An 18,529-nucleotide genomic window follows, 5' to 3' on the forward strand; every position below is an offset into this window, starting at 1 on the left:
TTAGAATTACGTTTTAATAATAAATAAATAGCAGCATCACACAGAAAAAAAACAACACTGTCTTGTGGATGATTGAAATTGTCAAAACATGAGAAGTGTCATTGACAAACATTCACAAGTAAATGGTATGAAAACCGGTGATTGATTGATTGTAATGTAATGTAATAATAACACAAAATATATTTAGCTATGGACCAGGGCATTATGCTGCGTTTATGACAAGTGGGAAACTTGGAAAATACTACTTGTACTGTAAACTGGGAGCAACAAGTTGTGTGCATTTTCATGCTTCGAACTCATTGAGAATGCCGATTGGCGAATGGTAAACAAGCTGCGTCAACCATAAACTAAAAGTACAGCTATCATGCTCGTAAACAAATTACAGTATTCAAAAACCATATAAATAGAATACATTATGTTTTCTATTTGCATTTAACTGCTACAAATGCTGTTATCAAGGTAATTTCCTTAGTAGGTGACAACAGAGCTCAGCATGTGGGAGATGTTGTGGGCACAGGGATGATAGATGAGTATCCCACTAGTAATTACGAGTGGGAGGGGGGTTCAATTGGATTTTTCCCAGTTGTATGCTCATAGTTAAGAGATGTCATAAACCCAGCATTAGCGTGGCTTGCTAACGCTGAGAAGGGAAAGCTCAGTGCTAGCAAGAAGCACTAATGCCCTGGACCAGAAACAGCTATATTCTACACACACACACAGTTATGGCTAACATATACAGCTTAAAATAAATTGTTTAGGATACCTCTTGACTTCGCTCCTCAATCGAAACGCAAACTGATTTCGGATCAGGCGCCTGTCCTCTCTGCAGTACTTTTATTCTTTTAGTTTAATGTTTTTGTCAGACTTTATGTCTGTAGCAACCCACCTTTCCAACCCAAAATTCTTATTTTCAACATCTTTTCAACGTTATCATTTTGTCTGATAAAAGCTCCAAAATTACTAGCGATCGCTTAGGCCTTCTGTTCGATCTTCCTTATGTAAGAGAGAACTTGACATAGTGAGTGAGTTGATACGTTTTTGACCTTTGAACTTTGACCTGTGTAGAGGGGTCAGAGGTTGTCATATATATATTAATTCAGGTGCTCTGGTGTTTTAGTTGTGGTTGTTGCAGCGTTTGATTATGGGTTGTAGGAATAATATGGGTTGTAGGTCAGAGTGGGATATACTGTATAGGCCTGAAGGATTACTAACATACTGTACATTTGGTTTGTTCTATGATAGGGTTATAGACTATGGTTATGGTTGAGTTATGGTCATAGCTATGGTTGTAAAGATGACAGAAGGGGGATTATCGTCTTGTGAAGTTAGGTTGGCTGTGTGAGACAAAATCATGCACACACTGCAGCCCTTCGGGACCTGCATTGCTGTTCATCCTAAACTTGACTGTTTTCGGATCTTCTCAAAGAATGCTGTGTGAATCTGAGTGAGGTAATACATTATGATGTGTGAGAGAGATCCACTGTACACAGCGTTTCCAATCCCTTCATTCACCGACCCTCTTGAAAATGATTTATTTCATGCACCACAAGGTGGAGCTGTGACACTATCACTGGGGCTATATTGTGTTCAGTTACATTCCTCTCTCCATTCAACATTACTAGTCTACCTATTAACTATTATTGGCCTTTTTATACACGCCTGCAGAGCTCGATTCAGACCTGTTGTATTCTTATGCAGTGTCCTAACCAGTTATAACATGGTGCTGAACTGTTACTAAAATCCATAATACAGTTTGGTTATATTTTAAGTCTTGAGTCTCTCTCTGTTCAGCCTTGTTCATGGCTTCTTCTTCTGTGGGTTTCTAGATTGAAGAAGTACTTTTCTATTACATCCAGGTCAAGATGAGTCCTTCCCATAGAGTTGGATAGAAGGCTCTTGTGCCACAATGCCACCTTTAACATGGACAGTGTCACTGAGGGCTTCCCATTGTACAGATAAGATATGTTTTTTTTGTATCTCTATGGTTCCTCCTTGGCCCTGTGCTCTGTGGATGTGTCCACTGTCTCTCTATAAGACAAACCCAGTATTGTCCCCCTCTCTTGCACGCATCACAAAATATGTCCATTCTGTCCATCCATCGTCACCCAATGTGACGCAGCGCTGGCGTAATTCAATTAACCAATCAACCAATCAGACGCTGCTGGTGCGCTCCATCTGGGCATGGCAGAAGCTGTCGACGGAAAGCTTCAGCTCCGACATTCCGGGTTTTAATTCCGACATTATCCCGGGACATTCCATCTCCATCCCCATCCTGCCATCTGTGGGGTCGTCAGGTTCCATCCCTCTGATCATCCCATTCCCATCTACCCGGCCCCCTCCACCACCATTCCGACAGTTACTATTCCGGTCCACACTTCCCATCTTCCCATTCCCACCATTATGTCCAAATATGGGCACGATGGCATGTGACGTACACGGCATCGTCGTAACTGCAAGCGACTTACTACTAACTCCGGCGTTTGGCCCTGTGTTATACTGACAACGTATATAGCTGGAAAATGCCCTTCTATATGTCTTATTAAACAAGGTATACACTAAAGGGTTAACTCCGGAGGATATATATCCCACCCATACAAAGACGTTGAGGAGCTCGGCTAATAGCGGCTCATTACATGAACCCTGGCAGAGGACGTATGTGACATTGGTGATGAAGAAAGGACACCACATGATCAGGAAGAGGAAGAACACAATCCCCAGCACCTAGAGAATAGGACAGAGAATATAGAACACATTAGAACAGATTAGATTAGAGAACACAATCCTTAGAACCTAGAACAGAGTAGAATAGACAACATAGAACAAGATTAGTGTGGAGTATAAACGGTTATGGAATGCAATAGAACAGAATGGAAAATAATGAAATGGAAGCGACGAGAAGCGAAGGAGACGAGAACAGATCATAGTTGTGTAAAGTTGGTCCTCACCTTGGAAGCCCGCCTCTCGTTCTTGATGGCCTGCATCATCCCCCGTCTCCCGATACTGTCCCGTGGATCATGCCCCGTCGGCGAGCTCAGCTTGGATGCCACCTCGGAACTTGGAATTATGCTAATGTACTCTGAGGGGGAGGTGTTTAGGAGGCTGGTCTGCCGGACATGCTCTGCCCCTTTCTGGCAGCTCAGACTCCCTTGTCTGCTAGGAGGAGGAGCCTCAATGTTTATGGGTGGGACTTGGAAGTTTGGGGCCGGGGATCGGTGGTTTGAGGGAGTGGGCGGCGGGTGTAGTGGCTGATGGGAGGGAGTCTTCACCTCGTAGAGGAAGACGGTTGCCTGGCGCTGGAGGACCTGGAGAAAGACAGACAGGATGTGATATTACAGCGGTCTAATTTTGTCCTACTGTTCTTATGTCTTATGTCTGCGTTTGCTATGTGTATGAGCCACATGTCTTTTAAGCCAAAGACACATTTCCATTCCTATCAAAAAGGGAGCAAATCAAAACATGCCAACGCCATCTTAGTGGTTGTAGCCGACACAGTTGGGCCTGTGTTATATTTCCTCTCTGACAGACCAATGAGATTCAATCAGAGGAGGGACAAATACATGGCAAGCCAATCTAAAGACAGAACATCAAATGGCTATCCAATTAAAACATTCTCTGACAGACCTGTACGGTTAGGTAGTAGGACACCACCATGATGACCAATGGGATGAAGAAGGCCACGAACGAGCCAATCAGCATGAAGTGCTCCTCGTTGAGGACACAACTTCCGTCAACAAACACCTTGTCCTTGTTATGGAGGCCTATGACCGGGATAGGCATTGACACTCCTAGTAGAAGGAGAGAGAGAAAGAGAGAGTGATTAGAGAAGAAGAGAGAGAGATTAGAGAGAGACAGTTAAAGACATTGTCCTTGTAAAGGCTGATGACCGGGACAGACTTGGACACTCCTAAGATAGAGGGAGAAAAAGAAAGAGAGGGATGAGATAGGAGAAAAGTAGGGAAGGAGGAAGGGGAGAGAAAGAAGATGGGGATAAGAGAAAGAAAAGGAGAGACAGATGAAGACGTTGTCCTTGTTGTGGATGCTGATTACTGTTATAGGCATGGACATTCCTTAGAGAAGGAGAGAGATAAATAGAAGGATGTGGCGAGGAGAGACATGAAGAAATTGTCCTTGTTGTGGAGGCCGATGACTAGGAAAGGTATGGATGAAAAAATAGAAAGAGCGAGAAAATAGGGATGAGAGAAGGAAATAAAGAGAGGAGTGGGATCAAGACTGTTTTTGTTGTGCAGACCTAATAAGCTTTAATTAAATGTAGAGAGAATGATGAAAGAAGAATACAGAGGGTTGAGAGAGAGAAGTGAGAGAAAGAGAAATAGAAAAAGGATAGAGAGTCAAAAAGGTAAAGAGAGAGCGAGAGAGACAGAGAGAAAGACTAACAGATAGACAAAGACAGATAAAAGAGCAATTCCACGCATCCCTCTAATCCAGGTGTGTCAAACTTATTTTTCCCCCAGGGGCTGTATTCAGTCTTCAATGAGGTCTGTCAATATGTGCATTTTAGCTTTCATTTCTGTGATTATTAATGAGCTTGACACAGTCAAGAAATTGCATGAATTTGGAAAGTACTCAGACCCCTTGACTTTTTCCGCATTTTGTTCCGTTACAAAATTCAAGCCATGAGGTTGAAGGAATTGTCTGTAGAGCTCCGAGACAGGATTGGGTCGAGGCACAGATCTGGGGAAGTGTACCAAAAATGTTCTGCAGCATTGAAGGTCCCCAAGAACACAGTGACCTCATTCTTCAATGGAATAAGTTTGGAACCACCAAGACTCTTCCTAGAGCTGGCCGTCCTGCAAAACTGAGCGATCGGGCCTTGGTCAGGGAGGTGACCAAGAACCTGACGGTCACTCTGACAGAGCTCATGAGTTCCTCAGTGGACATGGGAGAACCTTCCAGAAGGACAACCATCTCTGCAGCACTCCAATCACCAATCAGGCCATTATGGTAGAGTGGCCAGACGGAAGCCACTCCTCAACATAAGGCGCATGACAGACCGCTTGGAATTAGCCAAAAGGCACCTAAAGGACTCTCAGACCATGAGAAACAAGATTCTCAGGTCTGATGAAACCAAGATTGAACTCTTTGACCTGAATGCCAAGCGACACGTCTGGAAGAAACCTGGCAACATCCCTACTGTGAAGCAAGGTGGTGGCAGCATCATGCTGTGGGGATGTTTTTCCGCAGCGGGTCTGGGAAACTAGTCAGGATCAAGGGAAATATGAACAGAGAGATCCTTGATGAAAACCTGCTCCAGTGCACTCAGGACCTCAGACTGGGGCGAAGGTTCACCTTCCAACAGGACAATGTCCCTAAGCACACAGCCAAGAGTGGCTTCAGAACAAGTAGGAGTGGCTTCGGAACAAGTCTCTGAATGTCCTTGAGTAGTCCAGCCAGAACCCGGACTTGGAACCCGATTGAAGTTCTCTGGAGAGACCTGAAAATAGCTGTGCAGCGACGCTCCCCATCCAACCTGACAGAGCTTGAGAGGATCTGCAGAGAAGAATGGGAGAACCTTCCCAAATACAGGTGTGCCAAGCTTGTAGCATCATATCGAAGAAGACTTAAGGCTGTAATCGCTGCCAACCACAGTTCACAATTCCCTGGCAAGCCGTGAAAATACTTGATGGATGATGGAAGCAGCGTGTTGTTTTTATTTATTTTGTTTTAAGCCTTGCCCAAACCATAGCTCTAACCTTAACCACTCGGAATTAATGCCTGAACTGTTAACCTTTGAGTTGTTTCTGTTTTAAGCCTGTAACCACGCGGAATTAACCCTGTAACCACGCGGAATTTTAGCATCAAAAATAGACGTTTATCCATCATACTTCGAATTTCACGATTGGACTACCTCGAACCATGTCATCTGTTTAACACACACGCACGCACGCACGCACGCACACAAACAGAGACAGAGACACTGAGGCACACACACAACCTGACCTTTCACCCTGTCATCTGGCTGTCTACCAGACCCATTGACTTTACTTATCTATCCATCCTCATAGAGAGAAAGAGAGAGAGAGACAGATAGAGAGAGAAGGAGAGAGAATCATGTCTGTGTCAGTCTCACATAGTTTTGGAATACCACCATGCTTTACAACAAGAGAGGGCGGGAGAGAGAGATGGAGGGATAAAGAGCTAAACAGCCAGGAGGTCTAGATGAGTAGGCAGAAAAAGAGGAAATAACAAAGTCTCCTTCTGCCTCTATTCATCAACATTTCCTAAAGGAGTACTCTGTGCGTGTGTGTGCTTGTGTGTGGGTGTGACGCATGCACCCATATATCCCCTTACCTACCTATAGATATGGTCCATACAGCTGCTATCTTCATCATAGCTTTAGTTCTGGAGTTGAAACGGCTGTGCTCTATAGGATTTCTTATGGCCACGTATCGATCCAGAGATATAGCACACAAGTGCATTATACTGGCTGTAGAGAAAAGGACATCCAGGTAGATCCAGATAGGACACAAAGCACTGGGCAGGGGCCATGCATAGTCTGGAAGAGGAGAGGGGGGGAGAGAAAGTCAGGTTAGGTACAGTGCCTTCGGAAAATATTCAGACCCTTTGACTTTTTCCATTTTTTTTTAACTTTACGGCCTTATTCTGAAAACAAATTACTCAGCAATCTAAACACAATACCCGATAATGACAAAGCGAAAACTGGTTTTTTGAAATGTTTGCAAATGTATTAAAAATAAAAAACAGAAATTCCTTATTTACATAAGTATTCAGACATTTTGCTATGAGACTCGAAATTGAGCTCAGGTACATCCTGTTTCCATTGATCATACTTGAGATATTTCTACAACTTGATTGGAGTCCACCCGTGGTAAATTCAATTGATTGGACATGATTTGGAAATAAATACACCTGTCTATATAAGGACCAACAGTTGACAGTGCATGTCAGAGCAAAAACCAAGCCATGAGATCGAAGGAATTGTCCTTAGAGCTCCGAGACAGGATTGCTTTGAGGCACAGATCTGGGGAATGGTACGAAAACATTTCTGCAGCATTGAAGGTCCCCAAGAACACAGTGGACTCCATCATTCTTAAATGGAAGAAGTTTGGAACCAACAAGACTCTTCCTAGAGCTGGCCCGCCCAGCTAAACTGAGCAATCGGATAGAAGAGCCCTGGTCAGGGAGGTGACCAAGAACCCGATGGTCACTCTGACAGAGCTCTAGAGTTCCTCTGTGGAGATGGGAGAACCTTCCAGAAGGACAACCATCTCTGTAGCACTCCACAATTCAGGCCTTTATGGTAAAGTGACCAGATGGAAGGCACTCCTCAGTAAAAGGCACATGACAGCCCACTTGGAGTTTGCCAAAAGGCACATAAAGACTCTCAGAACATGAGAAACAAGATTCTCTGGTTTGATGAAACCAAGATTGAACTCGTTGGCTGGAATGCCAAGCGTCACTTCTGGAGGAAACCTGGCACGGTGAAGCATTGGTGGTGGCAGCATCATGCTGTGGGGATGTTTTAAAGCAGCAGGGACTGGGAGACTAGTCAGGATCGAGGCAAAGATGAACAGAGCAAAGTACAGAGAGATCCTTGATGAAAACCTGCTCCAGAGCGCTCAGGACCTCAGACTGGCACAAAGGTTCACCTTCCAACAGGACCATGACCCTAAGCTCACATCCAAGACAACGCAGGAGTGGCTTTCGGGACAAGTCTCTGAATGTCCTTGAGTGGCCTAGCCAGAGCCGATCGAACATCTCTGCAGAGACCTGAAAATAGCTATGCAGCAACACTCCCAATCCAACCTGACAGAGCTTGAGAGGATCTGCAGAGAAGAATGAGAAACTCCCCAAATACAGGTGTGCCAAGCTTGTATACCCAAGAAGACTCAAGGCTGTAATCGCTGCCAAAGGTGCTTCAACAAAGTACTGAGTAAAGGGTCTGAATACTTTATATTAATTAGCCCCAAATTCTGAACCTGTTTTTGCTTTGTCATTATAGGTTATTGTGTGTAGATTGATGAGGGAAAACAACTATTTAATCAATTTTAGAATAAGGCTGTAACCTAACAATGTGGAAAAAGGGGTCTGAATACTTTCTGAAGGCACTGTAGTTATGACATTTTCAGGGCTGATGTGGAACACAGAGATTATTCAAAATAAAGTAGTATGAAATGAATATGCAATATTTTGCAAAGTATGCACTTAATATGCAAATGAGGCAGTACTGAATACATAGTAACCCATAATTTAAGGCAAGGTGATGTTATTAACACATCTTCATGTTTTATGTAAAACAGAGTTTGTAAAAATTTGAAACAAGTTGTATACTATTTTATGCTAATTAAATACATAATAATATGCTAATTAGCCTGTGCAGAATTAAAAAGTACAGCATGTTAAACCAATATATTTAAAATCAGAGGGTCATATTGTTAACATAATTGATGTTTTATGCAGAACTGGGAGCCACACACACACACACCAGGGGTGGTAAGAATAATTGGGATTACATGATAATGAACAAAAAGCAGGGTTACTATTCATTAGCCCAACTGATTAGGTCTAGAGTGCCAAATAATATGCCCAAGCCTGTGCCCATGCCACCTGCGCGCACGCACGCACGCACGCACGCACGCACACACACACACACACACACACACACACACACACACACACACACACCTCAACAACGTTAGGGCATGGACTCTACAAGGTGTCGAAAGCATTTCACAGGACTGCTGCTTTTAGTGTCCTTGTGTTGTTTTACTGTGTATTTATTGTGATGCATGTATTGGCTGGTGCATTTCCCTTTTGGGTAGTAAATGGGTTATCAGGTTTTACTGTTTTACTAGCTATCTTTTACATTAAGTGGTCACTTTCTGCAGATTCTCCCCAGGTAGTAGTTTAGTAGTGGTGGGATTACTGTTCTTGGTTCATCCCAGATTGCCCGTTAAGTGATAAAACATGCATTCTTACAGTTATCTATGAATGAGTTCTGTCATCTTTCATTCTCGCTGTAACATAAGTTAAGGTTAGGCAATATTTTAAGAGCATTCTATGCATTCGGATAGTAGTAATCAAGTTAATGTGCGTTACAATGTATACTTGTACATTGTGTGTTTGCAAAGCATCTCTGCTAATCATTTTATCTGAGCGTGACTCATATCTACCATCATCGTGCTTGGCCCAAATTCTGTGGGCCGCTTCATGTGCTGTCCAGCAGTCGAGCAGCCCGATATCTTTTTCTACTCGGATGGCATTTGTCGTCGGCTAAACATTACTGGGTCTTTCCATTGCTAAGTATACAGTCGTATGAAAAAGTTTGGGCACCCCTGACAATTTCCATGATTTCCATTTATAAATAATTGGGTGTTTGGATCAGCAATTTCATTTTGATCTATCAAATAACTGATGGACACAGTAATGTTTCAGTAGTAAAATTAGGTTTATTGGATTAACAGAAAATGTGCAATATGCATCAAAACAAAATTAGACAGGTGCATAAATTTGGGCAACCCAATAGAAAAATCACATCAATATTTAGTAGAGCCTCCTTTTGCTAAAATAACAGCCTCTAGACGCTTCCTATAGCCTCTAACGAGTTTCTGGATTCTGGATGAAGGTATTTTGGACCATTCCTCCTTACAAAACATCTCCAGTTCAGTTAGGTTTGATGGTTGCCGAGCATGGACAGCCCGCTTCAAATCATCCCACAGATTCTCAATGATATTCAGGTCTGGGGACTGGGATGGCCATTCCAGAACATTGTACTTGTTCCTCTGCATAAATGCCCGGGTAGATTTTGAGCAGTGTTGTGGGTCGTTGTCTTGTTGAAATATCCAGCCCCGGCGTAACTTCAACTTTGTGACTGATTCTTCAACTTTATTCCCGAGAATCTGCTGATATTGAGTGGAATCCATGTGACCCTCAACTTTAACAAGATTCCCAGTACCGGCACTGGCCACACAGCCCCACAGCATGATGGAACCCCCACCAAATTTTAGTGTGGGTAGCAAGTGTTTTTCTTGGAACGCTGTGTTCTTTTGCCGCCATGCATAACGTCCCATGTTATGACCAAATAAAATTATTTGTTTCATCAGTCCACAGCACCTTATTCCAAAATGAAGCTGGCTTGTCCAAATGTACGTTTGCATACCTCAAGCGACTCTGTTTGTGGTGTGTGTGCAGAAAAGGCTTCTTCCGCATCACTCTCCCATACAGCTTCTCCTGGTGCAAAGTGCGCTGAATTGTTGAACGATGCACAGTGACACCATCTGCAGCAAGATGATGTTGTAGGTCTTTGGAGGTGGTCTGTGGTCTGTTTTTGACCGTTCTCACCATCCTTCGCCTTTGCCTCTCCGATATTTTACTTGGCCTGCCACTTCTGGCCTTAACAAGAACTGTGCCTGTGGTCTTCCATTTCCTCACTATGTTCCTCACAGTGGACACTGACAGCTTACATCTCTGCGATAGCGTTTTGTAGCCTTCCTCTAAACCATAATGTTGAACAATCTTTGTTTTCAGGTCATTTGAGAGTTGTTTTGAGGCCCCCATGTTGCCACTCTTCAGAGGAGAGTCAAAGAGAACAACAACTTGCAATTGGCCACCTTAAATACCTTTTCTCATGATTGGATGCACTTGTCTATGAAGTTCAAGGCTTAATGAGCTCACCAAACCAAGTGTGTGTTCCAATTAATCAGTGCTAAGTAGTTACAGGTATTCAAATCAACAGAATGACAAGGGTGCCCAAATTTTTGCATAGCCTATTTTTCACATCTGATTTAATTTCATACAATTTAATATTGCTACACTAAAAATCTTTGTCTGGACAATACCCCAGTACTCAGCTTTTATTAGAAAATGAATGGCATGCCACTGTGATCATTTTCTGTGACGACAGAGTAAATTATTATGCAGCCTCAGAGGGGTGCCCAAACTTTTTCAAACGACTGTATATTCACAGAAGTGGGCCTCCTGAGTGGCGCAGTGGTCTAAGGCACTGGGGATGTTCTTGTCCCATCGCGCTCTAGCGACTCCTGTGGCGGGCCGTGCGCAGTGCACGCTGACACAGTCGCCAGGTGCACGGTATTTCCTCTGACACATTGGTGCGGCTGGCTTCCGGGTTAAGCGGGCATTGTGTCAAGAAGCAGTGCTGTTTGGCTGGGTTGTGTTTCGGAGGACGCACGGCTCTCGACCTTCACCTCTTCAGAGTCCGTACGGGAGTTGCAGCGATGAGACAAGATTGTAGTTACTAGTTGGATACCATGACATTTGGGAGAAAATGGGGAGAATTTTTGTTTTTTATACAAATACAAATAAAAACTATATATATATATTCACAGACGTATAGCCTCATTTTAAGTTGACCTTAACCTTTATTCCTCAGATTTAAAGTTATCACCTTGGACCTTAATCACATCAAATGTTATTGGTTGCTTACACATACTATTTAGCAGATGTTATTGTGAGTGTAGCAAAATGCTTGTGTTCGTAGCTACAACAGTGCAATAATATCTAACACTATACAACAATACACACCAATCTAAAAAGTTAAAGAATGTAATTAAGAAATATAGAAATATTCGGATGAGCAATGTCGGAGTCTGGAGTGTGTATACAGTGGGGGAAAAAAGTATTTGATCCCCTGATGATTTTGTACGTTTGCCCACTTACAAAGAAATGATCAGTCTAATTTTAATGGTAGGTTTATATGAACAGTGAGAGACAGAATAACAACAAAAAAATCCAGAAAAACGCATGTCAAAAATGTTATAAAATGATTTCCATTTTAATGAGGGAAATAAGTATTTGACCCCTCTGCAAAACATGACTTTTTACTTGGTGGCAAAACCCTTGTTGCCAATCACAGAGGTCAACTCGAACCTTCAGCTCCCTCCACAGATTTTCTATGGGATTAAGGTCTGGAGACTGACTAGGCCACTCCAGGACCTTAATGTGCTTCTTCTTGAGCTACTCCTTTGTTGCCTTGGCCGTGTGTTTTGGGTCATTGTCATGCTGGAATACCTATCCACGACCCATTTTCAATGCCCTAGCTGAGGGAAGGAGGTTCTCACCCAAGATTTGACAGCACATGGCCCCGTCAAATGATGCGGTGAAGTTGTCCTGTCCCCTTAGAAGAAAAACACCACCAAAGCATAATGTTTCCACCTCCATGTTTGACGGTGGAGATGGTGTTCTTGGGGTCATAGGCAGCATTCCTCCTCCTCCAAACACGGCGAGTTGAGTTGATGCCAAAGAGCTCCATTTTGGTCTCATCTAACCACAACACTTTCACCAGTTGTCCTCTGAATCATTCAGATGTTCATTGGCAAACTTCAGACGGGCATGTATATGTATTCTTGAGCAAGGGGACCTTGCGGGCGCTGCAGGATTTCAGCCCTTCACGGCATAGTGTGTTACCAATTGTTTTCTTGGTGACAATGGTCCCAGCTGCCTTGAGATCATTGACAAGATCCTCCCGTGTAGTTCTGCGCTGATTCCTCACCGTTCTCATGATCATTGCAACCCCACGAGGTGAGATCTTGCATGGAGCCCCAGGCAGAGGGAAATTGACAGTTCTTTTGTGTTTCTTCCATATGCGAAGAATCGCACCAAATGTTGTCACCTTCTCACCAAGCTGCTTGGCAATGGTCTTGTAGCCCATTCCAGCCTTGTGTAGGTCTACAATCTTGTCCCTGACATCCTTGGAGAGCTCTTTGGTCTTGGACATGGTGGAGAGTTTGGAATCTGATTGATTGATTGCTTCTGTGGACATGTGTATTTTTACAGGTAACAAGCTGCAGTTAGGAGCACTCCCTTTAAGAGTGTGCTCCTAATCTCAGCTCATTACCTGTATAAAAGACACCTGGGAGACAGAAATCTTTCTGATTGAGAGGGGGTCAAATACTTATTTCCCTCATTAAAATACAAATTATTTTATAACATTTTTGACATGCGTTTTTCTTGATATTTTTGTTGTTATTCTGTCTCTCACTGTTCAAATAAACTTACCATTAAAATTATAGACTGATCCTTTCTTTATCAGTGGGCAAACGTCCAAAATCAGCAGGGGATCAAATACTTTTTTCCCCCACTGTATATATATACATATATATTACTGTGTATATATATATGTATACTGTGTATATATATACTGCTCAAAAAAATAAAGGGAACACTTAAACAACACAATGTAACTCCAAGTCAATCACACTTCTGTGAAATCAAACTGTCCACTTAGGAAGCAACACTGATTGACAATAAATTTCACATGCTGTTGTGCAAATGGAATAGACCACAGGTGGAAATTATAGGCAATTAGCAAGACACCCCCAATAAAGGAGTGGTTCTGCAGGTGGTAACCACAGACCACTTCTCAGTTCCTATGCTTCCTGGCTGATGTTTTGGTCACTTTTGAGGAGGCCGTAGGAGGGCAACAACCCAGCAGCAGGACCGCTACCTCCGCCTTTGTGCAAGGAGGAGCAGGAGGAGCACTGCCAGAGCCCTGCAAAATGACCTCCAGCAGGCCACAAATGTGCATGTGTCTGCTCAAACGGTCAGAAACAGACTCCATGAGGGTGGTATGAGGGCCCGACGTCCACAGGTGGGGGTTGTGCTTACAGCCCAACACCGTGCAGGACGTTTGGCATTTGCCAGAGAACACCAAGATTGGCAAATTCGCCACTGGCGCCCTGTGCTCTTCACAGATGAAAGCAGATTCACACTGAGCACATGTGACAGACGTGACAGTCTGGAGACGCCGTGGAGAACGTTCTGCTGCCTGCAACATCCTCCAGCATGACCGGTTTGGCGGTGGGTCAGTCATGGTGTGGGGTGGCATTTCTTTGGGGGGCCGCACAGCCCTCCATGTGCTTGCCAGAGGTAGCCTGACTGCCATTAGGTACTGAGATGAGATCCTCAGACCCCTTGTGAGACCATATGCTGGTGCGGTTGGCCCTGGGTTCCTCCTAATGCAAGACAATGCTAGACCTCATGTGGGTGGAGTGTGACAGCATTTCCTGCAAGAGGAAGGCATTGATGCTATGGACTGGCCCGCCCGTTCCCCAGACCTGAATCCAATTGAGCACATCTGGGACATCATGTCTCGCTCCATCCACCAATGCCACATTGCACCACAGACTGTCCAGGAGTTGGCGGATGCTTTAGTCCAGGTCTGGGAGGAGATCCCTCAGGAGACCATCCGCCACCTCATCAGGAGCATGCCCAGGCATGGTAGGGAGGTCATACAGGCACGTGGAGGCCACACACACTACGGAGCCTCATTTTGACTTGTTTTAAGGACATTACATCAAAGTTGGATCAGCCTGTAGTGTGGTTTTCCACTTTCATTTTGAGTGTGACTCCAAATCCAGACCTCCATGGGTTGATAAATTGGATTTCCATTGATTATTTTTGTGTGATTTTGTTGTCAGCACATTCAATTATGTAAAGACAAAAGTATTTAATAAGATTATTTCATTCATTCAGATCTAGGATGTGTTATTTTAGTGTTCCCTTTATTTTTTTGAGCAGTGTATATATACACAGTGGGGAGAACAAGTATTTGATACACTGCCGATTTTGCAGGTTTTCCTACTTACAAAGCATGTAGAGGTCTGTAATCTAAAACAAAAATCCAGAAAATCACATTGTATGATTTTAACTAATTAATTTGAATTTTATTGCATGACATAAGTATTTGATACATCAGAAAAGCAGAACTTAATATTTGGTACAGAAACCTTTGTTTGCAATTACAGAGATCATACGTTTCCTGTAGTTCTTGACCAGGTTTGCACACACTGCAGCAGGGATTTTGGCCCACTCCTCCATACAGACCTTCTCCATATCCTTCAGGTTTCGGGGCTGTCGCTGGGCAATACGGACTTTCAGCTCCCTCCAAAGATTTTCTATTGGGTTCAGGTCTGGAGACTGGCTAGGCCACTCCAGGACCTTGAGATGCTTCTTATGAAGCAACTCCTTAGTTGCCCTGGCTGTGTGTTTCGGGTCGTTGTCATGCTGGAAGACCCAGCCACGACCCATCTTCAATGCTCTTACTGAAGGAAGAAGGTTGTTGGCCAAGATCTCGCGATACATGGCCCCATCCATCTTCCCCTCAATACGGTGCAGTCGTCCTGTCCCCTTTGCAGAAAAGCATCCCCAAAGAATGATGTTTCCACCTCCATGCTTCACTGTTGGGATGGTGTTCTTGGGGTTGTACTCATATTTCTTCTTCCTCCAAACACGGCGAGTGGAGTTTAGACCAAAAAGCTCTATTTTTGTCTCATCAGACCACATGACCTTCTCCCATTCATCCTCTGGATCATCCAGATGGTCATTGGCAAACTTCAGACGGGCCTGGACATGCGCTGGCTTGAGCAGGGGGACCTTGCGTGTGCTGCAGGATTTTAATCCATGACGGCGTAGTGTGTTACTAATGGTTTTCTTTGAGACTGTGGTCCCAGCTCTCTTCAGGTCATTGACCAGGTCCTGCCGTGTAGTTCTGGGCTGATCCCTCACCTTCCTCATGATCATTGATGCCCCACGAGGTGAGATCTTGCATGGAGCTCCAGACCGAGGGTGATTGACCGTCATCTTGGACTTCTTCCATTTTCTAATAATTGCGCCAACAGTTGTTGCCTTCTCACCAAGCTGCTTGCCTATTGTCCTGTAGCCCATCCCAGCCTTGTGCAGGTCTACAATTTTATCCCTGATGTCCTTACAAAGCTCTCTGGTCTTGGCCATTGTGAAGAGGTTGGCGTCTGTTTGATTGAGTGTGTGGACATGTGTCTTTTATACAGGTAACGAGTTCAAACAGGTGCAGTTAATACAGGTAATGAGTGGAGAACAGGAGGGCTTCTTAAAGAAAAACTAACAGGTCTGTGAGAGCCGGAATTCTTACTGGTTGGTAGGTGATCAAATACTTATGTCATGCAATAAAATGCAAATTAATTACTTAAAAATCATACAATGTGATTTTCTGGATTTTTGTTTTAGATTCTGTCTCTCACAGTTGAAGTGTACCTATGATAAAAATTACAGACCTCTACATGCTTTGTAAGTAGGACAACCTGAAAAAGCGGCAGTGTATCAAATACTTGTTCTCCCCACTGTATATAGTATGTCATGGCTGAGCTGCGCTGCTCTGTAGCAGTCTACTGTCTACTCTTATCTCTGTACAATGTCTTATGTTATACTGTATAACCATGTATGCCTTTTCCAATTGTAGGACCTCTCCTCTCTTAGCACAAGTTTGAGTTCACATTAAGGCAACAGTGCTGGGTTTACATTATGCTTTCCCAGAAGCGGTCTGTATGATGGCTTTAATGGGTTTTTCAGTCTGAAATACACTAAATGCTCCTTCCTTTTAATCTCGCATTATCTCTTAAATTCTGTTTACATTATGCACACTCACATGTTAACCATACTCTCATACAACCTTAGATGAAAGAATTAGCATGGAACATCAGTCGTCATCACAAGATCTAACACTGCTTTGTCCTCTCTTTAATGTTATACTACCTGCATGCTGAGCATGGGCGGCACCTGGCGAACCTCTGTTCAACATTAATGCTGGCGATAAATGACAAGATACTGGAACTCGTCATGGCTCTGGTTCCTTGGTCAGCGCTGTAGGCTACCTCTGAGCTATCGACCACCCAATTTTACATGGGCGCCACTACTGCTTCTCAATTGGTCTCGGCTTCACTCTCAAGATCATGAGCCCATGATTCTCTGCTGCTACGATGTTGCATTTGATTGATTCTGAGATTGTGGAGGCTACATGAGTTCTTGCAGTATTGCTAAAAACTGTAATATCTTATGTTTCACCGAGTCGTGGCTGAACAATGACATGAACAACATACAGCTGGCGGGTTTTAAACTATATCGGCAGGATAGACAGCAGCCTCCGGTAAGACAAGGTGTGGTGGTCTATGTATATTTGTAAACAACAGCTGGTGCAAGATATCTAAGGAAGTCTCAAGGTTTTGTTCGCCTGAAGTAGAGTAGCTCATGATAGGCTGTAGACCACACTACATATTTACCTAGAGAGTTTTCATCTGTATTTTTCATAGCTGTCTACATACCACCACAGACCGATGCTGAAACTAAGACTGCACTCAATGAGCTGTATTCCGCCATAAGCAAACAGGAAAACGCTCATCCAGAGGAGGTGCTCCTAGTGGTTGGGGATTTTAATGCAGGAAAACTTAAATCTGTTTTACCAAATTTCCACCAGCATGTTAAATGTGCAACCAAAGGGAAAAAAACTCTAGACAGCCTTTACTCTACACACAGAGATGCGTACAAAGCTCGCCCTCTATTTGGCAAATCTGACCATAATTCTATCCTCCTGATTCCTGCGTACAAGCAAAAATTAAAGCAGGAAGCACCAGTGACTTGGTCTATAAAAAAGTGGTCAGATGAAGCAGAACTACAGGACTGTTTTGCTAGCACAGACTGGAATATGTCCCGGGATTCCTCCGATGGCATTGAGGAGTACACGACATCCGTCACTGGCTTCATCAATAAGTGTATCGATGACGTTGTCTCCACAGTGAGCGTACTTACATACCCCAACCAGAAGCCATAGAGTACAGGCAACGTCCGCACTGAGCTAAAGGGTAGAGCTGCCACTTTCAAGGAGTGGGACTCTAACCCCGGAAGCTTATAAGAAATCCCGCTATGCCCTCCGACAAACCATCAAACAGGCAAAGCTTCAATACAGGATTAAGATTGAATCGTACTACACCGGCTCCCATGCTCGTCGGATGTGGCAGGGCTTGCAAACTATTACAGACTACAAAGGGAAGTACAGCTGAGAGCTGCCCAGTGACACAAATCTGCCAGATGAGCTAAATTACTTCTATGCTTGCTTCGAGGCAAGTAACACTGAAACATGCATGAGAACATTAGCTGTTCCGGGGGACTGTTTTGCAATAAAGGAATACACTAGCCTCAGTGGCACTTTGTAGGGTAGCACCATGGTATACCTGGAGGACAGCTAGCTTCCATCCTTCTCTGGGTACATTGATGTCAATATAAAACGTCAATGGAGGTTAATGGAGGTTAATGGTTCTCACCCACTTCCATAGACTTACACAGTAATTATGACAACTTCCGAAGGACGTCCTCCAACCTATCAGAGCTAGTACTGAAAGCATAAGCTACAGCTAGCTAGCAATGCAGTGCATGATATGTGCTAAGTAGTTAAAGACAATAGTTGAACAGTTTTGAACAAGTTAATATCTTACAAAATTAAGGAGAAGCAAGAGAGAGAGAGAGCTACTGTAGCTATATTTCCTAGTATTTTTTATATTCACTTTCATTTACTTAGCTAGCTTCAAATGTAGTTAGCTAGTTTAGCCTACTCAAACATGCCTTAGTTCTAGTAGCTATGTTGACTATGACGTGACAAGGATGTAGGCTGTGTGTAGCGGGGGGTTTTCGCCTGGTGACAGACATCTGATATGTTGTGAACTGAAATCAACAAGCGAAGGGAAAAGGTGAGAGGAGGAGAGCACATAGATAGATGCAAGAAGGAATT

At 43.7% G+C, this 18,529-nt stretch overlaps 1 protein-coding gene across 3 annotated transcripts in view; it reads right to left on the reverse strand.

Moving 5' to 3' along the window:
* htr2cl1 (5-hydroxytryptamine (serotonin) receptor 2C, G protein-coupled-like 1) overlaps window positions 1–18,529 on the reverse strand; it is a 198,924-nt gene continuing 180,395 nt past the window's right edge. For all 3 annotated transcript variants that reach the window (XM_029760675.1, XM_029760674.1, XM_029760673.1), the window contains 4 exons: window positions 6,314–6,514; window positions 3,622–3,785; window positions 2,946–3,302; window positions 1–2,721 (listed from right to left, as the gene is read on the reverse strand). In XM_029760675.1, coding sequence (XP_029616535.1) covers window positions 2,152–2,721; window positions 2,946–3,302; window positions 3,622–3,785; window positions 6,314–6,514 — 1,292 coding nt within the window. In that variant the 3' untranslated portion in view covers window positions 1–2,151. The remainder of the gene's footprint in view (window positions 2,722–2,945; window positions 3,303–3,621; window positions 3,786–6,313; window positions 6,515–18,529) is intronic.

Source organism: Salmo trutta, chromosome 8, assembly GCF_901001165.1.
Source record: "Salmo trutta chromosome 8, fSalTru1.1, whole genome shotgun sequence".
Classification (NCBI taxonomy): Eukaryota; Metazoa; Chordata; class Actinopteri; order Salmoniformes; family Salmonidae; genus Salmo; species Salmo trutta.